General features: G+C 36.6%; 1 protein-coding gene across 1 annotated transcript in view; it reads left to right on the top strand.

Moving 5' to 3' along the window:
* Positions 1-24,692, top strand: part of Cad74A (cadherin 74A) — an 850,889-nt gene that overhangs the window by 682,747 nt on the left and 143,450 nt on the right. Inside the window, exon 34 of the mRNA XM_090396473.1 lies at positions 10,843-10,935. Coding sequence (XP_090252599.1) covers positions 10,843-10,935 — 93 coding nt within the window. The remainder of the gene's footprint in view (positions 1-10,842; positions 10,936-24,692) is intronic.

The raw sequence follows: 24,692 nt of genomic DNA, 5'->3' as shown, positions 1-24,692 counted from the left end.
GATTAGGAATAGCTTCAGGAGCATTTAAAGATTTATAGAAAGTTTGAAAAGACTGTGAAACGTTTCAATAGCATAGTTCTTCCTGTTTTGCATTATGGAACCAAGATGTGGGCATTGCGTAATAGTGATAATGGAGTATTTTGAGAGTGAGCTGCTGTATATCATGAATAATGAAGTACGTTGGAGGAGTGGTTACCTACCTCTTAGCATTGTCCTGTGTAAGAAAAGCTATAATTATTCAGCCATGTATAGAGATGAAATGGTATGATGTGCAAGGAGATGTGCTTTGCATTATGGGAGATACTGAGACAAGGAGTGATGAGAGCTTGGTCCACCTTTTCTCAGAGTTGCCTACCTTACCTCAGTCCTGAAGATATTTTCAGGCGCAAACTTTGTTTGCTTACACTTGGACAAAGGACTAAACTAAATTTATTATAGTCTAACCAAGTGCAAAATAAACTTCCAACATCTTTCTCTAAATTCAGAGTAATTCAATAATAAGGTGGTATGCCTGTTGGCAACTCCTATAGATAAATATGACCTCTCCTGTTGCTTCTGCCTTAGTATCTCCACGTTTGAGTCTGCCTCCCACTCACGAGACTTCAATAAAGGTCGAAACTGGTCTGGGTAGTGACCTTTCCCTTAATGCATAGCAGTATACATGTCTACAAGGAGATGTGCTTTGCATTATGGGAGATACTGAGACAAGGAGTGATGAGAGCTTGATCCATCTTTGCTCGGAGTTGCCTGGTGTTGCACTACCTTACCTCAGTCCTGAAGATATTTTCAGGTGGAAACTTTGTTTACTTACACTTGGATAAAGGATTAAACTAAATTTATTTTGGTATGATGTGTATGTTTCATAAAGATAGAAAGGGTAAAAAGGGATGGGTAAGTGCTGATAGAAAATGATAGAAAAAGAGCTATGTCCGTACAAGGTAGAGATACAAGAGGGATATAGTAGAGTGGTTTTGAGGCAGTATGGTGTAAGATAGAGGTAAATAGAATGAAATACTTAGTTGGATGTTGATATCGACTTGGTGATGTAGATGGTAGATGTAGGCTTGGTGATGTAGGCGCAAACTTTGTTTGCTTACACTTGGACAAAGGACTAAACTAAATTTATTATAGTCTAACCAAGTGCAAAATAAACTTCCAACATCTTTCTCTAAATTCAGAGTAATTCAATAATAAGGTGGTATGCCTGTTGGCAACTCCTATAGATAAATATGACCTCTCCTGTTGCTTCTGCCTTAGTATCTCCACGTTTGAGTCTGCCTCCCACTCACGAGACTTCAATAAAGGTCGAAACTGGTCTGGGTAGTGACCTTTCCCTTAATGCATAGCAGTATACATGTCTACAAGGAGATGTGCTTTGCATTATGGGAGATACTGAGACAAGGAGTGATGAGAGCTTGATCCATCTTTGCTCGGAGTTGCCTGGTGTTGCACTACCTTACCTCAGTCCTGAAGATATTTTCAGGTGGAAACTTTGTTTACTTACACTTGGATAAAGGATTAAACTAAATTTATTTTGGTATGATGTGTATATTTCATAAAGATAGAAAGGGTAAAAAGGGATGGGTAAGTGCTGATAGAAAATGATAGAAAAAGAGCTATGTCCGTACAAGGTAGAGATACAAGAGGGATATAGTAGAGTGGTTTTGAGGCAGTATGGTGTAAGATAGAGGTAAATAGAATGAAATACTTAGTTGGATGTTGATATCGACTTGGTGATGTAGATGGTAGTGACCATGAAATGTATAATCAAATTAACCAAGCAAATAAGAAAAGGGTGATCATTAAGGGCAATTTTAATTATGGCAGTATAGACTGGGATGATGAGATAGCAATTGGAAGTAAAGAAAATTAGTTTCTTGAGTTTTTGAGAGAAAACTACCTCAGGCAGTATTTAACAGAGGGCACACAAGGATTGAGGGTCTTGGATTTGATCATCTCATCACAGGATGTTATTATAAATGAGGTGTCAAATCTCCCTCCAGTTGGTGAGAGTGACCATGAAGTAATTAACTGAGTGGTTACCAGCAGTGTGAAAAACTTTGTGAAGAAAGTGTTAGAACTACATGGAACTGTATGAAACTACAAGGCTGGTGATTATAAAAAGCTCAGAAGACAACTTGGAACTGTTTAATAGAAACAATGTCTAAATGTATTCCAAGGGTCTGAAGGTTAAATAAGGTAGGGTGTGAAATGGATTAATGAAGACATTAAGCATGCGATATAGAGGAAAAAGGCATTATGGAGGCAGAATAAGAGGAGTGATAATAATCAATTGCATGGGGTTTACAAAGAACAGGCAAGGAGAGTGACTTGCTTTGTTAGCGTAGCAGAAGTAAAATATTAGCAGCAGTTAGTTAATGAAGCCAAAAACAATCCTAGATAATTCTTTCAATATGTAAAAAAAAAAAGAATGATTATGGAAGGTAAACTTTAATGGAGAAAATAGTATAAGAACACTGCTGCATAGAATATAGTTGAGATATTTAAGGAGCAGTTCATAAAGGTCTTTCATTCTTGTGAATGAGACATCATTGAGAGAGTTTGAGACCAGTTAATGATGAGGAGGGGGGGGGGGGGGAACTGACTGAATGCGAGCAAGATGTATTTGGGAATTGAGCACACTTGATGTTAATAAGGCTGTGAGAGTTGAGAATATATTACCATGTATTTTGCTGGAATGTTCCAGGGAGTTGACATATACCTTGACATATTTGTTTAAGATGAGTCTTGCACTGGGTCAAGTTCCATAGGAGTGGAAGGAAAGCAAATTTTTGCTATTTCATAAGGGATGTGGCAAAAGCATCAATTATAGGTCTATCAGTTTCAGTAAGGAAATAATGTGAGTAGACATATTACTTAAAATTATAATAATGGAATTAACTCGCGTAAAATATTATTTATTAGTAGAATTTTTGCCTGAGTATCAAGGCATCTTCACTACATGTAAAAAGGCTAATTAAAGAATAACTTTAAAATTTCAAAATTTTTATCAAATTTACTAACTCTTCAACTAGAAGAACTGTTACGTATGTATATAAAAAAAAAATTCTTTGGATTTCAAAAATAAAATTTCAGATCTTCATTTGGACACGTCAGATATTATGATTAGTTTAGATGTTGTTTCATTATTTACCAGTGTTCCTTTATCTGACACCATTGAATTACTGCAACATGAATTTCCTTCTGACGTTAAAATATTCGATTTTGTTATGCATTCTGGTTATTTTTCCTTTAAAAACAAGTTATATCAACAAATCGAAGGAACAGCAATGGGCAATCCTATTTCTCCTGCTATTGCCAACTTCTATATGGAGCACTTTGAACAACATATTTTTGACAACATTTCACTTAGACCTACTCATGGTTCAGATATATAGATGAAATTTTTACTATCTGGAAAGACTCTTCTGATGAATTACAACAGTTTCTCTCCAAATTAAATGCACTTCATCCAAGGATCCAGTTCTCCCTAGAAGTAGAAGTAAATAAGCATTTAGGCTTTTTAGACCTTTTAATTCTTCGCCAACCAGATGGTAACCTACATTTCTCAGTCTATAGGAAGGAGACCCATACAGGCCATTATATCCATGCTGAATCTCATCACCATCCCAGTCAAAAGGTGGGAACTATTAAAACACTGGTTCATCGGGTCCACACCTTTTGTTCTGCAGAGAAACTATTACAGAAAGAATTGCAATATATTATTTCCTCTTTTATATCTAATGGATACAAGAATTCCATCATCAAAAGGACTTTAAGTAGTTTTGATATATCTTCCTCTTCAAATACAGAAGAAATAATGTGTATTCCTATCCCTTATGTGCAAGGTATTCTTGAACGCATAGCAAAAGTCTTAAAACCACTAAATATTTTTGTTGCCTTTCGACCCATCAGAAAAAGTGCCACCTTTCTCACTTCTCCAAAGGACAAGCTTCCAAATCCAAGTCATCCAGGTGTCTACCAAATTCCTTGTTCTTGTGGGTTATCTTATTTCGGACAAACGGGAAGATCTGCTTTTATTTGGATAGAAGAACGCAAGTCATATATTCAATACCTTGAACCTGAACAGTCTGGATTTGCAGAGCACGCCATCAACACTAGACATAGAATTCATTGGAACAAGAATCCAATGCAAAAATCCTTCACAAAAGTCATGTTCTTATGGAACAGCTTTATAAAGAAACGTGAAACTTTACTTCACTCTCCCAACTTAAACAGATCCAATGGTCTACATCTATCTCTTTTATGGGTGATAGTACTCTTTAAATCAGTTAATCTTTCCTAACTTTTTAATTGTATGTGTATATATATATATATATATATATATATATATACATATATGTATTATTGTTCATCTTTACTTGTGATTGCCTGTGAAAATACTAGTGGTGATGGTCGGCAGTAGATGGCTTTGGTGGAGATGATGAAGGTAGTTGAGGTTGGTGGAGATGGAGAGTTGTAGAGCAGGTGCCCTCTTACGATGAGTCTTTGGACTCCCTGGAAGTATTATGTAATAATAATATGTAATATACCGAGAATGAAAAAACATCAAGGTTTAATATTAAGATACAACAAGTTTTGTTGAATGATTCAACTTCTTCAGGTATCACAGGCAAAGAATTATACAAAAAAATGAGAGAGACATGATAAAATTACATCAGCAGATCTAGTATAAAAGACAATAGTACATTTAAAAACAGGAATGTGAGCTTGAGTTACAATTAAAGTTGACTATGTGCGTGAGCTTCCATGAGTGTGCCAATACTGAACAGTGGCAATGTGTGCATCAGAGAGATTGAAACTAAGGTTGTTGTTAATATGTGATGAATCTAGTGAAATTTCTCTGGATTCGATGATCTTTCTTTTGAGTTCATCATAACACAGATGGATATTAGAAGTTTTTGGCCAGTCTACGAGGTGTTGGCAGCCTTCATCTGAGTTAATAGAGAAGAAAACTGGGCTAGAGAGAGAGTGCTGGCTCTGATCCTATTGTAGGAAATGTCTTTCAGGTGTTCTTCCATACACAGAAGGATGGATTCAGCTGTCTGGCCATAATATGGCTTTCCACAATCACACAAAATCTTGTAGACTTTTGGATACTGAGTAGGGAGATGTTTCACTTTAGGTTTATGTAGTATGGAGCGAAGTTTTGGAAATGTAGTGAAGCAAGTTCTAATGTTGAATTTCTTAAGAAGTTTTGCTAGTTTTGGGGACAGAGAGCTGATGTATGGCAATGAAATAAAAGCTCTAGGGAGAGAAGAATCTTCAGTAGCAGTAGAGCAATGGAAAGAGAAAAATTTATCAATCTTTTTAAGAGAGAAACCATTGATGACAAAAGTCCTTTTAAGAAAATGGAGTTCATTTTCAATTTCTATTTCATCTGTAAGTAAAGATCTGGCTCGATGTGCTAGGGTTGAAATAATACCAAATTTTTGCAGAAGGTAGTGATGGGAAGAAGCATGAAGATATCTTGTGTGAGTCGGTTTTCTAAAATTTGAGATTTTTATATTATCAGTGCATCTCGTAAGTTTTAAGTCCAGAAAGGAGAGACAGTCATTGGATTCCAGTTCGAAGGTAAAATCGATATTTCATGAAACTTGTTGAGGTGGTCTAGAAACAAATCGTGTTTCCAAAAGAGGAATATATCATCTATATAACGATACCAACTTTTTGGTTTAAGAGTAGAGGAATTAATTGCTTTTTCTTCAAAATCCTTAAGCAATACATCTGCAAGAATCAGAGAGAGCGGACTGCCCATAGCCAATCCTGAGTTTTGTTTGTAGATCTTTTTTTTTTTCGAATTTGAAGTGTCCTGAATTTACACAGTGAGAGAGTAAGGAAAAGAATTTCTTGGATAGTTTGTTCTGGAGAAGAAGGAGAACTTCTTGAGTAGGTACATTCAGGAAGAGAGAAACTATATCAAAACTTGCCATTAAATCAGATTTGTTAAGTTTGATGTCTTTGATTTTTGACACAAAAACAGCCGAATTTTTTATATGAGATGAGGAAGTTCCAAATAGGCTTAATAATAGGACCAACAATTTACTGAAAACCACCTAAGAGTTACCAAGAAACATCCATCTTTCCCTCAGGTCACTTCATCCACTAATCCCAAGATTATATGGACTCCCTAAGATCCATAAATTTGGTATCGTTATATAGACGATATATTCCTCTTCTGGGAACACGGTATCAACAACCTCAATTTGTTTCTAGACCACCCCAAGTTTCATGAAAATATCGATTTTACCTTCGAACTGGAATCCAATGACTGTCTCTCCTTTCTGGACTTAAAACTTATGAGATGCACTGATAATATAAAAATCTCAATTTTTAGAAAACTGACTCACACAGACAGATACCTTTATGCTTCTTCCAATCACTACCCTCTGCAAAAATTTGGTATTATTTCAACCCTAGCACATCAAGCTAGATTTTTACTTACAGATGAAACAGAAATTGAAAATGAACTCCATTTTCTTAAAAGGACTTTTGTCAACAATGGTTTCTCTCTTAAAAAGATTGATAAAATTTTTCTCTTTCCATCACTCTACTGCTACTGAAGATTCTTCTCCCCTAGAGCTTTTATTTCATTGCCATACATCAGCTCTCTCTCTCTCCAAAACTAGCAAAAATTCTTAAGAAATTCAACATTTGAACTAGTTTCCACTCTGTTTCCAAAACTTCACTCTATACTAAGTAAACCTAAAGTAAAACATCTCCCTACTCAGTATCCAGTAGTCTACAAGATTTTGTGTGATTGTGGAAAGCCATATTATGGCCAGACAGCTAAATCCATCCTTTTGCATATGGAAGAACACCTGAGAGACATTTCCTACAATAGGACCAGAGCCAGCACTCTCTCTCTCTCTCTAACCACGTTCTCTTCTCTGTTAACTCAGATGAAGGCTGCAAACACCTCGTAGACTGGCCAAAAACTTCTAATATCCATGTGTGTTATGATGAACTTGAAAGAAAGATCATCGAATCCAGAGAAATTTCACTAGATTCATCACATGATAACAACAGACTTAGTTTCAATCTCTGTGATGCACACATTGCCACTGTTCAGTATTGGCGCACTCATGGCAGCTTATGCACATAGTCAACTTTAATTGTAACTCAAGCTCGCATTCCTGCTTTTAAATGTACTATTGTCTTTTATACTAGATCTGTTGATGTAATTTTATCATGTCTCTGTCATTTTTTGTAAAATTCTTTGCCTGTGATACCTGAAAAAGTTGAATCATTCAACGAAACTAGTTATATCTTAATATTAAACCTTGTTGTTTTTTCATTTTTGTTATATAGTCATTTAACTAATTTTATATATATGTTACTGTTAAAGTGATAAATCTGGTTATTATTAATAATTACCGGTTAAAGTGAATAATTCCTAGAGGAGTCTGGTAAATGTAATAAAAACATGTTTATAGGTTTTATATGTAGGTATTCATTCTCAATGGACATTATAACAGCTTAGGTTAGGTTAGGTTATAATGAAAAAAAGTAAGGAAAGTACTTCTTTTGCATGCAGTGAAATCAGAAATCATTATAAACTAACCTAACCTTTATTGGTTAGAATATAATAAATTTAGTTTAATCCTTTATCCAAGTGTGAGCAAACAAAGTTTACCCCTGAAAGTATCTTCAATACTGGGATAAGGTGGTATAACACCTAGCAACTTGTTGCAAAGGTGGAGCAAGCTACCATCATCCTATCTCAGTGTTGTCTAACCAAGTGAAAAATAAACTTTTAATTTTATTGGTTAAGTTAGGTTAGTTTATAATGAAAAAAGTAAGAAAAGTACTTTTTTTGCACTCAATGAAATCAGAAATCATAAACTAACCTAAACTAACCTGGATGTCGCATGTCGAACCAGAGTGTAGTCATAGTTTGTCGTGGGCAGATTAACGGGGATGAAAGATAAACGTTGTTTTGGGCCAAGCTTAATGATTGCGGGTAGATAAATGGAGATAAATATCGTTGTTTATCTCCATTTATCTGCCCATTTATGTATAAATCAGATAAACATCGTTGCTGTATCTCTTTCTTCATCAATGGAGAAAAGCACTGATCAGTTCCTCTCTGATTTATCTATTGTCCCCATTCATCTGCCCACAGCAACTTTTATTTGTTATCCCTATTTATTTGCCCGCAATCATTAGTCTCGACCCACAACAACATTTATCTTTCTTCCCCATTAATCTGCCCACGATAAACTACGACTACATTCTGGTTTGACATGCGACATCCAGGTTAGTTTAGGTTAGGTTAAGTTAGGTTAGGTTATAATGATTTCTGATTTCATTGAGTGCAAAAGAAGTACTTTCCTTACTTTTTTTCATTATAAACTAACCTAACCTAGCCAATAAAATTTAGGTTAGTTTATAATGATTTCCAACCAATAAAGGTTAGGTTAGTTTATAATGATTTTCAGTCGATAAAGGTTAGGTCAGGTTAGTTTGTAATGATTTCTGATTTCATTGAGTGCAAAAGAAGTACTTTCCTTACTTTTTTCATTATAAACTAACCTAACCTTAGCTGTTATAATTTCCATTGAGAATAAATACCTATATATAAAACCTATAAAAATGTTTTTATTACATTTAACAGACTCCTCTAGGAATTATTCACTTTAACTGGTTCACGTGATTAATTCTAATTATTCACTTTAACCAGTAATTATTAATAATAACCGGATTTATCACTTTAACCATAACATAAATATGTATATATGTTTTGTTTTGTTGTTTTTTTAAATAAGTTAGGAAACTTAATGATCCTTGTTTAGTTATCTTACATGAGTACTTAGGTGGCACCCTTTGGAATCGTCAGTTATTGTTTAGTTAGCATTTTTACATGTACTGAAGATTCCTGTGATACTCAGGTGAAAATTCTACTAATAAATAATATTTTACGTGAGTTAATTCCGTTGTTATAATTTTAACACTGGGTTGACACTGGGGAGTTCTTTTAAGGCAATTACTGTTTAACCTGTATGTTAATGATATTGGAGATATCCAGTTGTTTGTAGATGATGCTAAGTTGGGATGAACTATGAGGAGTAGAGCATGTGTTGTGGCCTTACTAGAAGACTTGAACAGATTGAGTGAATGGGCACAGGAGAAGGGATATTAGTTCAGTGTTGCAAAATGTAAGGTTTAAAATTTGCGAAACAAAGATAGGATGTAGAATTTACGGTTTGTGGGGATATATTGTTGGAGGTGGAGGAAATAAGAGATCTTGGGGTGATGATCGATAAGGATCTAAAATGTAGAGGACATATTACCAAAATTATGAGAACAACACAAAGAATTCTGTGAATGATGCATTGGACACTGACATGCAGAAGTAAAGAGATTCTTGTTCCATTGTATAAGGCTCTGATGAGGTCACCTGGTTTTCAAAAGGATGAAGAGTTGTTGGAAATGATCTAGAGCTGATTGGCTAAGGTAGTTTCTGATCTCTGGAATGTTGAATACAAGGAATGTTTGAGAAGATGCAATTTACAGTATCCAGTGGATAGGAGGAAGAGAGTTGATATGATATTGACATACAAGTTAGTAATAGGTTGTTATAGGATCAATATTGAAGAGGGTTTTTCATAAAATGGTGGGAGATCAGAAAGAACAAGAGGTCAGCCCTGGAAGCTGTATAAGGAGGATGTGAACAGGGGAGTGAGAAGCAGGTTTGTCGCATGCAGAGTTGTAAATGATTGTATTGATCAGGCCTTGCCTGAAAGTTTGGTATGTGCTGAGAATTAGGATTGTCTTAGGATGATAATCATTTGTTGGCAGAATGTAAGACGTTGGCTTGGTTAACAACGTTATGTTAAATGATCTGGAAAATGTTAGGAAAAGAGAACGCTCCCATAAGAGGGATTGATACTAACAAAGAGGACCTTAATAGAATTGGCATACTATGATATGAGTAGATAGCTGCAGGGTGAATACATTTGGCACAGGGTGCTTTTCTCTCAGGTTATACCTCCTGGACTGTTGTAGCTTGAGGAATACTTTCCAACCAGCAGGTGGTTGGACAGTATTGCTTAGTTTTCATTTTGAATGGTTTATGCTGTTTTAAGAAATTTGGGTTTTTAGTTTAATAGGATATGATTGGACAACATAGATAGCATATTATAAGTCATGTAAGGTATCTGTCTGTATATTGAATGAAGTATAAGCAAATTCACCTAAAAAAGAAGTAAAGATAAGGCTGTATTATTGAAATATCTGTATATAATCATTGATTTTATGCTATATTTGTAATTTATATTCACATTTAACCCTTTAACTGCTATGGTTTTCCGTGCTCGAGTTAACTCGAGCACGGAAAAAAATGGTGCCCTCAAGTGGACACCCCATGCAGATTATGCAAATTTTATAAAACACTATTATTGCCATTTTTGTGAGTGAACAAGTGTATATCAAGAATGTATGATGCTGTCTGGACTTCTTACTTGTAAGAATTTTAATTGATTTTTTTATTATTATTATGTGACATCTCCAGGGAGTCCAAAGACTCATCGAGGGAGAATGTGCCAACACCATTGAACGATTGTACCCCTTCTAACTACTAACCGTGCTCAGACCTGCTTAACTTTTTGTGAGCAATTAGTAGCAGTGGCTCTACCAATCGACCAACCTTTGCTGGCAAAGTTAGAAGAAACTGAATTTTATTTGTAAATTTTTTGCAAAATTAATTCAGCACATGGGACAATATCAGTAGAATATAAAATCAGCAGTTAAAGAGTTAAATATGTGAAATGAACCAATTAAATGACACAATTAAAAAAAAAATTTTTTTCCCTATTATAGAGATTTACAAATGACTCTTGCACAAGCTGTATCATTAAATATTTATGACACACAGTTTTATGCTAGACAGGATGGTAGCTTAGATTTTGAGAGGTAAGAATATTTCATTATTTTCTTACATAATTTAAAATTGATAAGTTCTTCATTGCAACTATGAATATTAGTTAGATTTTTGTTATAGGCAAAGTTTATCTACCTTACTTTTCACATCAATCTCTGTCACATCAGCCATTGCAAAATTTCAGTGTTGATGATACACCTGTCAAATGACCGCTTAGTAACTCATCTATTTCTTCTGCTATTCACCTTCTTAACATCACCATTCATGAAAGTCTTTATCCTTCCATAATGATCTTCCACTTCCTCACTATATTAAGAAAAACTTCTTTTGGATTCATCTTTGCCTGCTTAGCTAATTTTCTCTCATAATTTGGTTGAGCCTTTCTTACTGTACTTGGAACTCTTCTTGCTTGAAATTTGTACTGCTCATGAGCATGATGTTGATCACCTTTTTCCTTATATTCCCTTGACAGAGTTTAGTTTTTTTGCAACTTTATATCACTACTCATCCACTTGTAGATTCTTATGCATCGGTGCTTCTGCAAGCTGCCTTCGTAGGCTTTCATAATTACCAGCTTTGTTGAAAGTTTTTCCATTTGGTTATATTGTAAATGAAAGATGCCAAGAAATTATATTCTTGGTTTAATTCTTTATCCAATATAAGCAAACAAAGTTTGTTTGTGAAGTAAGTGATATCAAGCTTGAAATACTGCAGAAATAATCTGTAAGGATATGTGTTTTGTATTATGGAATACTAAATTGCTTATGCTTGGATAAAGGATTAAACCAATAATGGAATTTCTTGAAATCTTTAATTTATAGTATAACCAAATATGACTTCTGCATTATTTCAACTTTGTTATCACTTCTAGGTCTCACTCCCACTGATGCCATCTGGAATTTTGCCAAGATAAGTACTTTCATTTTCTTTCGTTTGTTTTTCACTTCAATTTTTGTCGCCCTGGTTGGCTGAGTGGCTAGCGTATCTGCTCTCCAGCCAGAAGACTGTAGTTTGAATCCTGCCATGGGCATGGATGTTTGTGATTGTCTGTGAAAATACTAGTGGGCGGTAGATAGCATTGGTGTAGGTGTGATGATAGTTGAGGTTCACTGTAGTTGGTGGATTAAGTGGTGGAGACAAAGAGTTGTGAAATAGAGCACCCTCCCTCGATGAGTCTGAACTCCTTGGAGGTGTCGCATAATAATAATAATTTTATTTTACTGGTGCTAGTGATGGTTCTTTTAAAGTAAATATTAAGATTGCTGGTAGTGCAGTTAATATCTCCATTATGGGATTACTTTCAGCAGTACTACTGCCGCTGTTTTATAGTAGCTCAAATAGAGAATTTACTGGTAGTGACTGAAAGGTTTTTTTTTTCTTTTTCTCTCTTACAATCAAGAACAGACGTTTTAGTATTTTTCCCCACCTGAGATAATGTTACCAATTCCTCCAAGGGTACACACTCTAGGAATTGAAGAAGTGAGATGGATGATTAAGGTTTTAAAAGAGATAGTCAGTGCTAATAAGATTTATTCTTTCACCCTGTATGGCAGAGGAAAACATTTAATTGGAGTTAAAGATGTGGAAACAAGGAACAAACTATTCAGCACAGTTGTTATGTTTTAATGGTATAGATGCAAACACAGATTGATAAGAAAATAACTATTTATTAATTTTAACGTTAATATTTCGCTCGTATTATATCCAGTGAAATATTAGCGTTTAAGTTAATAAATAGGCATACAAACACAGTTTGTTACAGTAGTGAGACAACTGCAATCCGGTGTAACAGTATTACTAGTGTGAGTAATTGTAGCATGCAATACAAAGACTAAAGTCCTAATTAGGTGCCATCTAAGTTATTAAAAAAAAAAAATGATATTAATTTGGTCTTAGGATGATCTCCCAAATCTTTGGTAGATTTATACAGCCATACTTGTTGAGGTTTGGAGTATGTTTTAAGGTTTCTGTTGATTCTAGGAACAACCTCTCTCACTTGTAAACACTTCTGTGCAGTAGTTTTGTTTTTTTTTCCAATCGATCCTGTGTGCCAGGGTATCCTAAGCATGGTCTTCCAGACCCAACTTGCCATAGCGAAAGTGCCAGATATATATATTTTATGTTCACTGAGGCAGATGTCCACAGTTCTTCCTGTCTGTCCATAGTAGGCTTGATGATATTAATTTGTCTATGAAGTCTATGATGTCTATTTGTCTATTAAGTCTATGAAGTGCCTTGTTAATAACATTAACAAGGCACTTCATAGACTCCTGGATGCGATAAAAGAGAGAATCTGTCCTTAGGTGAACAGATGAGAGTTGACAATTTCACACAAGGTTTAAATACAGTGTGTAGTTGGTGTTTGTTAAGCACCCTAGATATCTTTTCAGATGTGCCTTTAATGTATAAATCTACCAAAGATTTGGGAGACAGTCATTCTAAGACCAAATTATTATCTGGTTTTTTTTTTTTTTGTGTGTGGTTTTTTAATAACTTAGATGGCGCCTAATTAGGACTTTAGTCTTTGTGTTGCACGCTTGTTCATACTTGTTCATACGGTGTAACAGTATGAATAATTGTTCATACTGTTACACCGGATTGCGGTTGTCTAGCTACTGTAGCAAACTGTGTTTGTATGCTCTGAAGATGCTGGATATAATACCAGCGAAATATTAGTGTTTATTATTATTATTATGGGTATCTCCATGTAGTCAGTAGACTTGTCGCAGGAGACCCAAACTAGCTAATCAATATTTGTCATATCTCTTCTTGAATTCATTTACAGACGAAGAGCTCACAACTAAGTCAGGCAATGAATTCCACTCGTTCACTGCCCTCCAGGCAAAAAACCTTGTTCTCACACCCTTGTTAACCACACTCTTCTTTAATTTCCAGGGATGACCTCTTGTTCTTTCATCACTATCACACAGCTGAAACATTTCCCCTACATCAATCCTATAAAAACCTTTCACTAATTTAAATGTTTCATCATATCCCCTCTTCTCTGCCTATCAACCAACTTCTGCAATCCACAAGCTCTCAATCTATCAATGTAGGGAGCATTTTTTATATCACTCACCCAACTTAGTCACTCTTCTCTGAACCCTCTCCACAGCCTCCTCATCTCCAAGGAATCCAGGTGACCAGACCTGAGCACAGTAATCCAAATGTGGAAGCATCAATGCTTTATAAAGGGGAATAATAACCTCTTTATCTCTGGATGTCAGTGTGTTCCTCAATAACCAAGTAATCCTATGTGCAATCTTGGACACCTTAGCAATGTGTTCCTTGAACTTCATTCCCTCTACCAACACCCCTAAGTCCCTAGCCTCATCAATCTCTTGAATTACTGTTTCATCAATGTTGTACACAGCTGTGTTATATATCAATGTTATACACTTTTCCACATTGAACTGACATCCATTACCTTTTGTCCATTCTACCAGCTTATTTAAATCATCCTGCAAACTTTCAACATCAGCTTGATTTTTTATTGCGCTACCCGACTTTGCATCATCAGCAAACAACTGCATATCTCCCTTTAAGTCATTTCCTATATCATTTATATACAAATTAAGCAACAATGGCCCAAGCACAGAGCCCTGAAGCACACCACTGGTCATCTGCCTAAACCTGGTCTCTGCTCCTCCATACATCACCTTCTGATATCTCTCCCTGAGCCATTCTCCTATCCATATCACCAATTTAGTATCCATTCCCATCTGCTCCAATTTGCTTAACAGTGTTCCATGGGGTATCCTGTCAAAAGCCTTAGCAAAATCCATAAGTACCACTGTGTAGGCAGTTCCTTTGTTTAAGTTTAAGTTAATAAATAGTTATTTTCTTATCGATCTGTGTTCGTATCTATACTGTTAAAATGCAACCAACATGTGTGACGAATACATAAGCTTTCTACACTATTCAACACAGTTATTTCCAGGAGTGTAGTCCTAAAAGAAGTAGCGCCAGGGCTCTACCTTGGAAACAAAAATCCAGAGCACGAACTGTGGCATTATTATTATTATTGCAATGGCCATATGGCAGAGAGATTGCCTTGTTTTTTGAAATAAAAATGACAAACTGATATTTTAAAAAAAAAAGGACCAGGGCATCACCCTGGTGCACCCTGGCCCGACTACAACCCTGGTTATTCCTGTAATGAAATAACTGTGCTGAATTCCTGTAATGGAATAACTAGCCAGGATAACGCAGTAAAAATTGAAAGATTGCCAATGGAATATATAGAGAAAAGTAATGAAATTCTTATACAGACATTCTCGAAATGAGGTGAGATTAGTAACATAGGAATGGGTTTATCAGGTGAAGATCGAAACTGGCTTTTTGGTGATGTCACCTTCGCAATGAATATGAAGACACCCATACCAAATTTTGTCAACATCAGTACAACTCAAGTTATGGTAAAGTTTCCTGTAGTACAAATGCAGCGTCTGCATTGTGATTCATATGATCACTTGGGTGGTAACTGCCCCAAATCTAAATGTTTCAACTGCATGAAGATTGGACATATTACTACTACTATTATTACGGGCAACTCCAGGGAGTCATTAGACTCATTGAGGGAGTCCCCAAATCATATTCATCACAACTATTCGACATTCATACAGTATCTATCATACCTCGCCTTAAACTCATTCACTGTCACAGCATCCACCACAACCCAGCTCTAACACCTTTACTAACCACACTTTTGCCCAGTTTCCATGGATGTCCCCTAGTCCTCCCACAACCAGCCCTGTTCTCAAAAATATCTTCTGAATTAATTTTATAGAAACCCTTCAGTAATTTGAATGTCTCAATCATATCTCCCCTCCTCCGCCTATCAACCAATTTTTGCAACCCACAAATCCTCAACCTGTTCTCATAAGGTTCATTCCACAGACCTGCTATCATCTTGGTCACTCGCCTCTGGATCCTCTCCACCTCCTCCCCATCAAGAAGAAACCTAGGTGACCAAATCTGGGCACAGTAGTCGAGATGGGGTCTTATCAAGGCTCGATACAGAGGAACAATAACCTGCTTGTCTCCTTGTCAACTTATTCTTCAGCAACCAAGTGATTTGATGAGCTGATTTAGCCACTTTTGCAATGTGTCCCCTAAATTTCAATTCCTTATCCACCAACACTCCTAAATCTCGTGCCTCATCAATTTCCTGGAGTACAGTTCCACCAATGCAGTAAACTGCTGCCAATCTTTTCACACCAAAATGCATAACCTTACATTTTGCCACATTAAATTCACATCCATTCTCCTTAGCTTAGACCTCCAATCTATCTAAATCATCCTGCAAAATTTTGACGTCATCTGCATTCACTGTTGCCCTACCCAACTTCGCATCATCTGCAAGCAAATGAACTGTTCCTCTCAGATCCTTTCCTATATTATTAATGAACAAATTAAACAGTAGTAGTCCAAGAACACATCCGTGTGGCACACCACTAGTCACAGGCCGTCTTGTGGACTCTACTCCTGAGTAAACCACTCTCTGATATCTCTCCATCAACCACCCTCCTATCCATCTCACCAACCCTATGTCCATCCCCATATGCTGCAATTTACTGATTAGAATTCCATGTGATATCCTGTCAAAGGCCTTAGCAAGGTCCAGTAGAATCATTGTAAACCCATTATCCTTATCCAGTTCAACCGTCACTGTGTTATAATACATGAGCAAGTTACTGAGGCATGACGTACCCTTCACAAAACCATGCTGTCCCTGATACAGTATCCCATTTTCTTCTATCCAATCTTGTATTTTCCTCTTGACTATTTTCTCTAAGACCTTGAGGTTCTGTAATAGACTAGTTACCTCTACTTCATTCATCACAATTCCAGTATAAGCTGTTGGTTCTTCCATTCCTGCAAAGTCACCACCTGGATGATATACTCTTGCAAAGTGCTCGCTCAGTAATTCGAAAATATCGACTGATTCGGTTACCTCCCTACCCTCAGCATTTTTTAAGATCATTCTACCATGAGCATTTTTCCTTTTACTTGCAACATATTGAAAAAACTGTTTGGGATTCTCTTTAGCCTGCGTGGCCAATTTCCTTTCGTAATCTGCTTTTGCTTTTCTTACCACCCTTGTTACCATCCTGGCCTGAGCTTTATACTGTTCCTGCGCCTGATGGTCACCTTTCTCCTTAAATTCTCTCCACAATTGTTTCTTTTTTTGCTGCTCAAGCTTAATAGTGTTATTCATCCATTTAACCTCTACTCGATTTATTATTCGGACTCTTGGTATACAGTCAACCATTGCCTCCTGCAAACAGTTCTTAACCACCTCCCATGCACTATCAACATCCAGCCCTTGCAGTTTTACATGCCATGGCACTGAGCCAAGCACACACCTAAGCTTGTCATACTTACCAGCCCGATAATTCCACATGTACCCTGTCTTAATTGTAAATTCCACTCCTTTAGCCACCTCCCAAGTCATGACCTTATGGTCACTCTCACCAATTGGTGGCAACATGGTCATGTTCGTTACAGCCACATTCTCAGTTGCAATTACAAGGTCCAGCCCTCTCTGCCCCCTGGTATTTTCCACTACATGTTGCCGTAGATAGTTGTCCCTTAATAACCGCATAAAATGCAATTCCTTCCTCCTGTGTGCCCTCTCCTCTTTCCAGTCAATGTTACCATAATTGAAATCACCCATAATAATTACGCTCCTTTCACTCATTTCTTCTATTTGCCTATGAATACCATCCCCACCATCTATTCCATCACCTGGTCTATAGCAGCACCCATTGGTATATTTTGTTCTGCTAGATTCTATCTCACACCAAACAGCCTCAAATGTGCTCTTTTCTTTATCCTGCAGTTCAACTTCTATGCTCCTTGGCTGCAGCTCATCAGCTATCATCAATAACACTCTTCCCCCCTTTTTATTCACCCTGTCACTCCTGAACACGCTATACCCGTCGCATTCAATCCCACTTGCTTTATTATCTTCTGTCAGCAATGTTTCACTAATACCATCAGCCTGCGGCCTGGAAGTGCCAACCATGGCCAAAAACTCTTCCTTCTTGAATTGATATCATTAATCAGTGTCTCAAATGCTGTCAGAAATGTGAAAGTTCTGAACACCTGTCCTTTTAGAACTTTTGCTGAAAGAGTAAGATCACTGGTAGAACCAATTAAAACACCATATATATCAAAAAGGCATAAAGAGGAGTTCCTGGATCTTCTAATTTAGTCTAGTAAAAACAACGCTTTTAAACAAACTTCGCTTGGTAAAATCACAAAGAGTGCATGACCAAATCAGCTAGAAATTATCCCCAAAATTCCAGAACTGCAGGAGCCATTTTTTTCAGTGAAATATGAATGGAACAACATCAATTTAAATTACCAATAATGAACCTAGTATAACAACTGAATAAATGCAAGATGAATTGCAAAAACATGAAACTGTTCTACAAGGAGAAACTGGAGAAGAAACAGGAAAGCAAGTAAGACAACTGAAAGGACTTTAATGTGCAGATAAGATCATCAAAAAAGAAAGATGAATTAATAAAAAAAATGGGGGATTAACAAAAAAATTTAAAAAGATACTATATCTAAATTAAAAAAGAAACTACATCTAAAAGAAAAAGAAGTAATAAAAATGTAAAGATGGAGAAGGTTGCAGATCATCAAATCAAAACTCTTCAGGCTTAGAAGAGTTTATGGACTATGAAGAACCATCACATGATAATAAAGGAAAAGCAAGAGATACAATTAAAGAAAAAATAATAAAGTTTACTGATTCAAAGTTTTCTCAGTACAATTATCATCTTCATGAAAATAACTAGCTTCCAAATCAAGAAGGTTAGGCATGAAATTGAAATAATGAAAAGCAACTGTAAAAAAACTGAAAAAGAGTTTACAAGAAGCAGGCTACACAATTGCTCCTTCACAGATTGAATACCTTATCAGATCATCCAAAATCTAGAAGTTAAAGACTTAGATTAGTGACACTTCACTAATCATATCATCTCCTTTCTGCATTGCCTCGTTAAATGTATGAACATTCCACAGACAAATTAAAAAACAAGAAACTATATGGAAACTTATGCTACACCATAATATCAGGTTTTTGTTTCTCCAAGTACTTCACATACTCATACTTCTGTAGATATAAAAACTTTAACAGATAGATGTCCACTTCTTTCTTATTGGAGCTTTGGAAAATTTAACAGGGCTAGAGTAATTCTTATTCTTGACTCCCTCCTTGGGTCATTCTATAATATCCAAAAGGATGCAAAAGGGAGAATCCTGACAATAAATTGGAAATACTGTGGATGTGTAATAAGGTTTATAAATGTTTATACTCCATCCATTGGAATAGTTAGACAAAAATAATTCCAGGAATTGGAGCCATATTTATACTGTGCCCTCTACATCATAGACTGGAATCATATTGTAAACCCTACATTAGACAAAATAGTAGGACATGCTAGGAGTGGAAAAGTGCGATTATGCACAGTTAAAAACGTGTCAACAATACTCAACTACCAGACATATGGAGGATTCACAATCCTAATCTCAAGGCTTACACATACGTGAATCAAGGTATTGGTATGTCTTGATCGAATTTATATTGCATCTTCCCTTATAAATAGGATAATTCAGATAAAACATCTTGACATCAGCATGTCAGATCATAATTCAGTTCTACTTAGGTTCCACGGCATGGAACAAGTAGAGATCAGTTCTAGACCATGGAAACTTCCACCAAATTTCCTGTTGATCTTTTCAAACAAATTCCAGACCCTCTGTTCAAAAATTGGAATAATGTTACATGGAATTCGGATATATGATTAAAATTCAAAGCAGTAAAATAGAATATGATGGAATGGAACAGGCCGTCCTCAAAAGAAGACCTGTATAAAGAGAGAAACTGATTTGTAACAAGCCAACGCAATGGTACAGAATATAGCAACATCATTAGAAACATTGACATAGAGATAGAAGTGGAAAAACAGAAACAAGTAGAAGAAAGAAATTTTAAAATAAGAATACAGCAGCACTTAACAGATTTCCCTTCAGCTGCATTCTTCAGTAGAGAATTCACTAAATTCACCAAAGAAAGGACTTTCACTCAGATTTGCATTGATGGTGAAGACACGTTCATCACTCAATTCATCCTTGAATCCTTTCAAAAACACTAAAAAAATCTGTTTGAAGACAATAGCACTGTGAGAAATTATAACTCTTGGAACATTAATGGCTTTCCTGTTCATATCCAAGATGGGCTTGACAGACCCATTACAACATCTGAAGTTATCACAGCCTATAAAGAATGCTAGACAAGAAAATCCCCAGGGACTTGATGATCGGGGGATAGAACTTTACTGCAAGCCTGGAATTTTATTCTTCCTATTCTAGTTATATTGTGTAATTCTTTTCTCTCGACAAGACACATACCAAGTAAATTTCTAGCAATCCATACTGTCTTCATTCCAAAACCTAATAGAGATCAAACCTTAATCAGCAGCTGGAGAAGTATTTCTCTATCTAATACCGACTACAAGATATTTTTCTGCATTATCAATAACAGGCTCAAAGTGGGAATGAGATACATAATTAAAAGTTTACAGGTGTATGGAGTTCCAAGCCGAGCAGTAGAATTTAATCTGTTTCTACTACGTGGTCTAATCCACATAGTTAACATGAAAAAGCAGTCGATGGGAGTGTTATCAATTGACTTTATTCAAGCATTTGATAATGTCTGGCATCCCTTTCTGTTCCACATTCTCCAGTAAATTGGTGCAGGTAAAAACTGCTGTACGTTATCAAAGGAGCCTATGACAATTCAACTACCCACCTCCTAGTTAATAGGTTCCTGCCAGATCTGGTCAAAATCTGAAAAGGAGTTAAGTAAGGTTGCCTGCTTAGTCAATTGCTCTTTGCATTTGCTTACCACCGTGAGCTCTGCAGGGTTACATTTACCACGCAAAAACCTTTCTTACAGGAAGTCAACACTACATGTGCTGTGTGAAGAATAACAGTTTGTTCAAATATGAAGGAAATTAAGGTATTAGCATATGTCAATGATGTAGTTCATGCGCACTTTGAAGGATAATTATTCCAGCCCTGTTAAGAGAACAAATTACCGCGACACGTGTTCTCCTTGCCAATGTAAACAAAACCTTATGGGCGCTAGAGGAAGAGCTTTCGAATACACTCGGCCATGATCTTTGGACGATACTTTATGATGTCTCATGCGCATCGGCAAGAAAAGAATTCGAAAAAATACGAAAACCTGATAAAGAATTCTACTTCCTTACTACCGCCACCACTCAACACTGTAGTCAACCTCTCGTCGGCAGTTTTAAAGCCTGAAGCACTCACCGCACTTGCACATGGTCACAATTTCGCCCTAGCTCCTAAAAGAATACCTGCTGAGGAAATCATTATCGAAATAGAAAGTGGGATTTGCAACCTTCCTAACCATATTGCCATCAACGTCAGACTGGATGTAGTCGGTGTTTTCACTAAAGCCAAACCTCCAAAAACCAACTTATCCAAAGACGAATATACAGCCCTACAAGAAATGAAGAATAACAAAAAAATAGTAATCACCAAAGCGGATAAGGGAAACGCCACTGTGGTGCTAAATCAAAAGGACTACAAAGGTAAGCTTAATGCTATAGTACTAGACTGTGCCACTTACCTCCCTATTGAATATAATCCTACCAGCCCTCAGATTAGAACTCTCCACAGACTCCTTAAGAAAGTCTCTTCTTGGCCTGTGGAAGTCGCTAACAAACTAAAGCTTTACAACTCTAGACCCTCCCGATTATATGGACTCCCAAAAATACATAAACAAAATGTGCCAATATGTCCCATAGTGGATGGCACTGATTCCCCCACATATAAATTAGCAAAACATTTAACTAAAATGCTCACACACTATACTGGCAACACACCATCACACATAAAAAACTCATTCCACTTTAAAGCCAGTATAGAAAACCTCTCACTCTGACACACTGACATAATGGTCAGTTTTGACATCTCCTCCCTATTCACTAATGTCCCACTCAAAGAAACCCTAGAGCTCATCCAAGCCAAGTTTCCTCCCGATATCTCAGCCCTATTTCAGTTCACAATGAACTCAGGCTATTTCGTTTGGCAAGGAAAGTTCTACATACAGATAGAGGGGACATCCATGGGTTCACCACTTTCTCCACCCTTGGCCAATTTCTTTATGGAGACCTTTGAAGAGAAAGCTTTAAACTCCGCCCCACAAAAACCCACTATTTGGCTTAGTTACGTGGATGATGTGTTCGCTATTTAGCCACATGGCTCAGACTCACTCCACTCCTTCCTAACACACTTAAACAACCAACACCCCAGAGTCCAGTTCACCTTAGAAAAAGAGGAAAACAACACTCTCCCCTTCCTAGACACTTTGATCACCCGCCAGCTTGATGGATCTTTGGTTTTCTCTGTTTACAGAAAACCCACCCATACTGGCAGATACACTCACCAGCAATCCCACCATCTCCCTCCCCCTCACAACAATATGGGGTTATAAAAACACTATATAACAGGGCAAAATTAATCTGCTCAGACGACAAGGCCCTAACTACCGAACTAAACCACATCCACAACACTTTCTTAGCCAATGGCTATAACCCCCAAAAAATACTAAAACCAGTAAGTCACAACCCCCCAGTCCCCTCCACAATAAAGATTACACCAAATCTATCACCACCCCCTACATCCAGGGCACCTCTGAGAAAATAACCAATATCCTCAGAAAATATGACCTTACTTCTTGTTACAGACCATATAAAAAGTTGGCATCCCTTATCTGCTCTACCAAAGACCAACCACTTCCCCTAGACCTACCTGGTGTATACCAGGTCCCTTGCAGCTGCAAATTGTCCTACTTTGGCCAAACAGGCAGAACAACAAATATCAGGATTTCAGAACACAAAGACTACATCTGGTTTCACCAGTACAGCTTCTCTGGACTGGCAGACCATGCCTTAGATACCCACCATAGAATTCGTTGGAAGAAAACAAAAATAATACACTGCAGCAAGTTTAAATATGAAAGATTATTCAAGGAATCTTCAGCAGCTCTAAAAAACATTCCTAACCTCAACAAATTTGGGTGCATGAAACTACCCCAAATTTGGGAGACCTACATTTTGATAACTTCAGCCCAACTGCCAAGACAACCAAATTAGCCCACCAGAGGGCACCATTAGGACTTTAGGAACAATATTAGTTTCTTGCTTTCTTCCTCATTTGCTTTTGTTAATGCCTGCATGCACATACTATATCTTTATGTTCCTGAAGATGGCAGCGTGACGTTGCCGAAATATAGAAGTTATTTATTAAAGTTATCTTTAATTAATATACTTTATATGCGTTGTTAATTCCGTAAACTAATTACCAGTTATGTATGACCAACGTATAAGCCTTGCTACTAGAATTATATATGTGTGTGTGTGTAATAAAGTTTTTAACTTGGGGATATTGTATATTAGGATAACCAAGTTATTTTATAAATTTGGTTATTTTAATTCCTAATCCCAAGTATGCAAACAATTAAGTTCGTACCTGAAACAAAGTTCAAGTCTAAAGATGGTACAACACCAGGGCAACTCATTGTAAAGGTGTGTAAAGCTCTGATCACTATTCTTAGTATTTTCCATAATGTAAAGCACATCTCACTAGAAGATGTATACTGCAATGCATTATGGGGTGGGGTCACTACCCAGACCAGTTTCAACCTCTTTTGAGGTCTCCTCAGTGAGTAGCTAGACCCTAAATACCAAGGTTATAGTAATACGGAATAGTAATATACAATATCCCCAAGTTAAAAACTTTATTACATCTTTATCTCCTCCAGAGATTTTTATTAAAAATAAAAACACCTTGTTGCAAATTCTATAGGTAAAGTTGATAAGGCTCCGTATTACTATAACCTTGGTATTTAGGGTCTAGCTACTCACTGAGGAGACCTCAAAAAAGGTTGAAACCGGTCTGGGTAGTGACCCCACCCCATAATGCATTGCAGTATACATCTTCTAGTGAGATGTGCTTTACATTATGGAAAATACTAAGAATAGTGATCAGAGCTTTACCCACCTTTACAATGAGTTGCCCTGGTGTTGTACCATCTTTAGACTTGAACTTTGTTTCAGGCGCAAACTTAATTGTTTGCATACTTGGGATTAGGAGTTAAAATAACCAAGTTTATAAAATAACTTGGTTATCCTAATACAGACACACACACACACACACACACACACAGGTATCCATTGCTTATCACGGTTTTGCTTAATGCAGGATTTGATTAAATTAACGTGGCGAAATTAATTGCCGCATATATCAAGGCAATCCCTTGATATACGTGGCAAGAATTTTGATTGACGCACCTTTAACTCTGCTGAGCTCGCAGCTCATCTGACAGATACATGCAAAATGTTTAATATAAGTATTCTTACACAATTCAGTGTATAGCTTGGAGGTCATGAGTAGCTGTGCATTCATATGTTACGAGTGATATTCCGCACTGTTTTTGATGTCAGTTTGGTTTAGCACACTATATAAAGGTTTGTGATATTTGACAGTATATATCTGAGAGATATACCGCGACCTCCGATGTCAGTATAGTATAGTTTAGTTGTTTTTTTTTTATTCTTTGTTCAATAATTTCTAGATTGTAACTGAAAATAAATAAACCGTCATATATTACTGAAATAGAGAACCAAAGGCTTATTTATCATACATGTCCTCTAGGAGATGTGCTGTACATGATGGA

Source organism: Typopeltis vanoorti, chromosome 8 (genome assembly GCF_054136105.1).
Source record: "Typopeltis vanoorti isolate ZY-2024b chromosome 8, IOZ_Tvanoo_1.0, whole genome shotgun sequence".
Lineage (NCBI taxonomy): Eukaryota > Metazoa > Arthropoda > Arachnida > Uropygi > Thelyphonidae > Typopeltis > Typopeltis vanoorti.
Note: the sequence above shows the minus strand (reverse complement) of the source record. Positions and strands in the feature narration are given on the sequence as shown.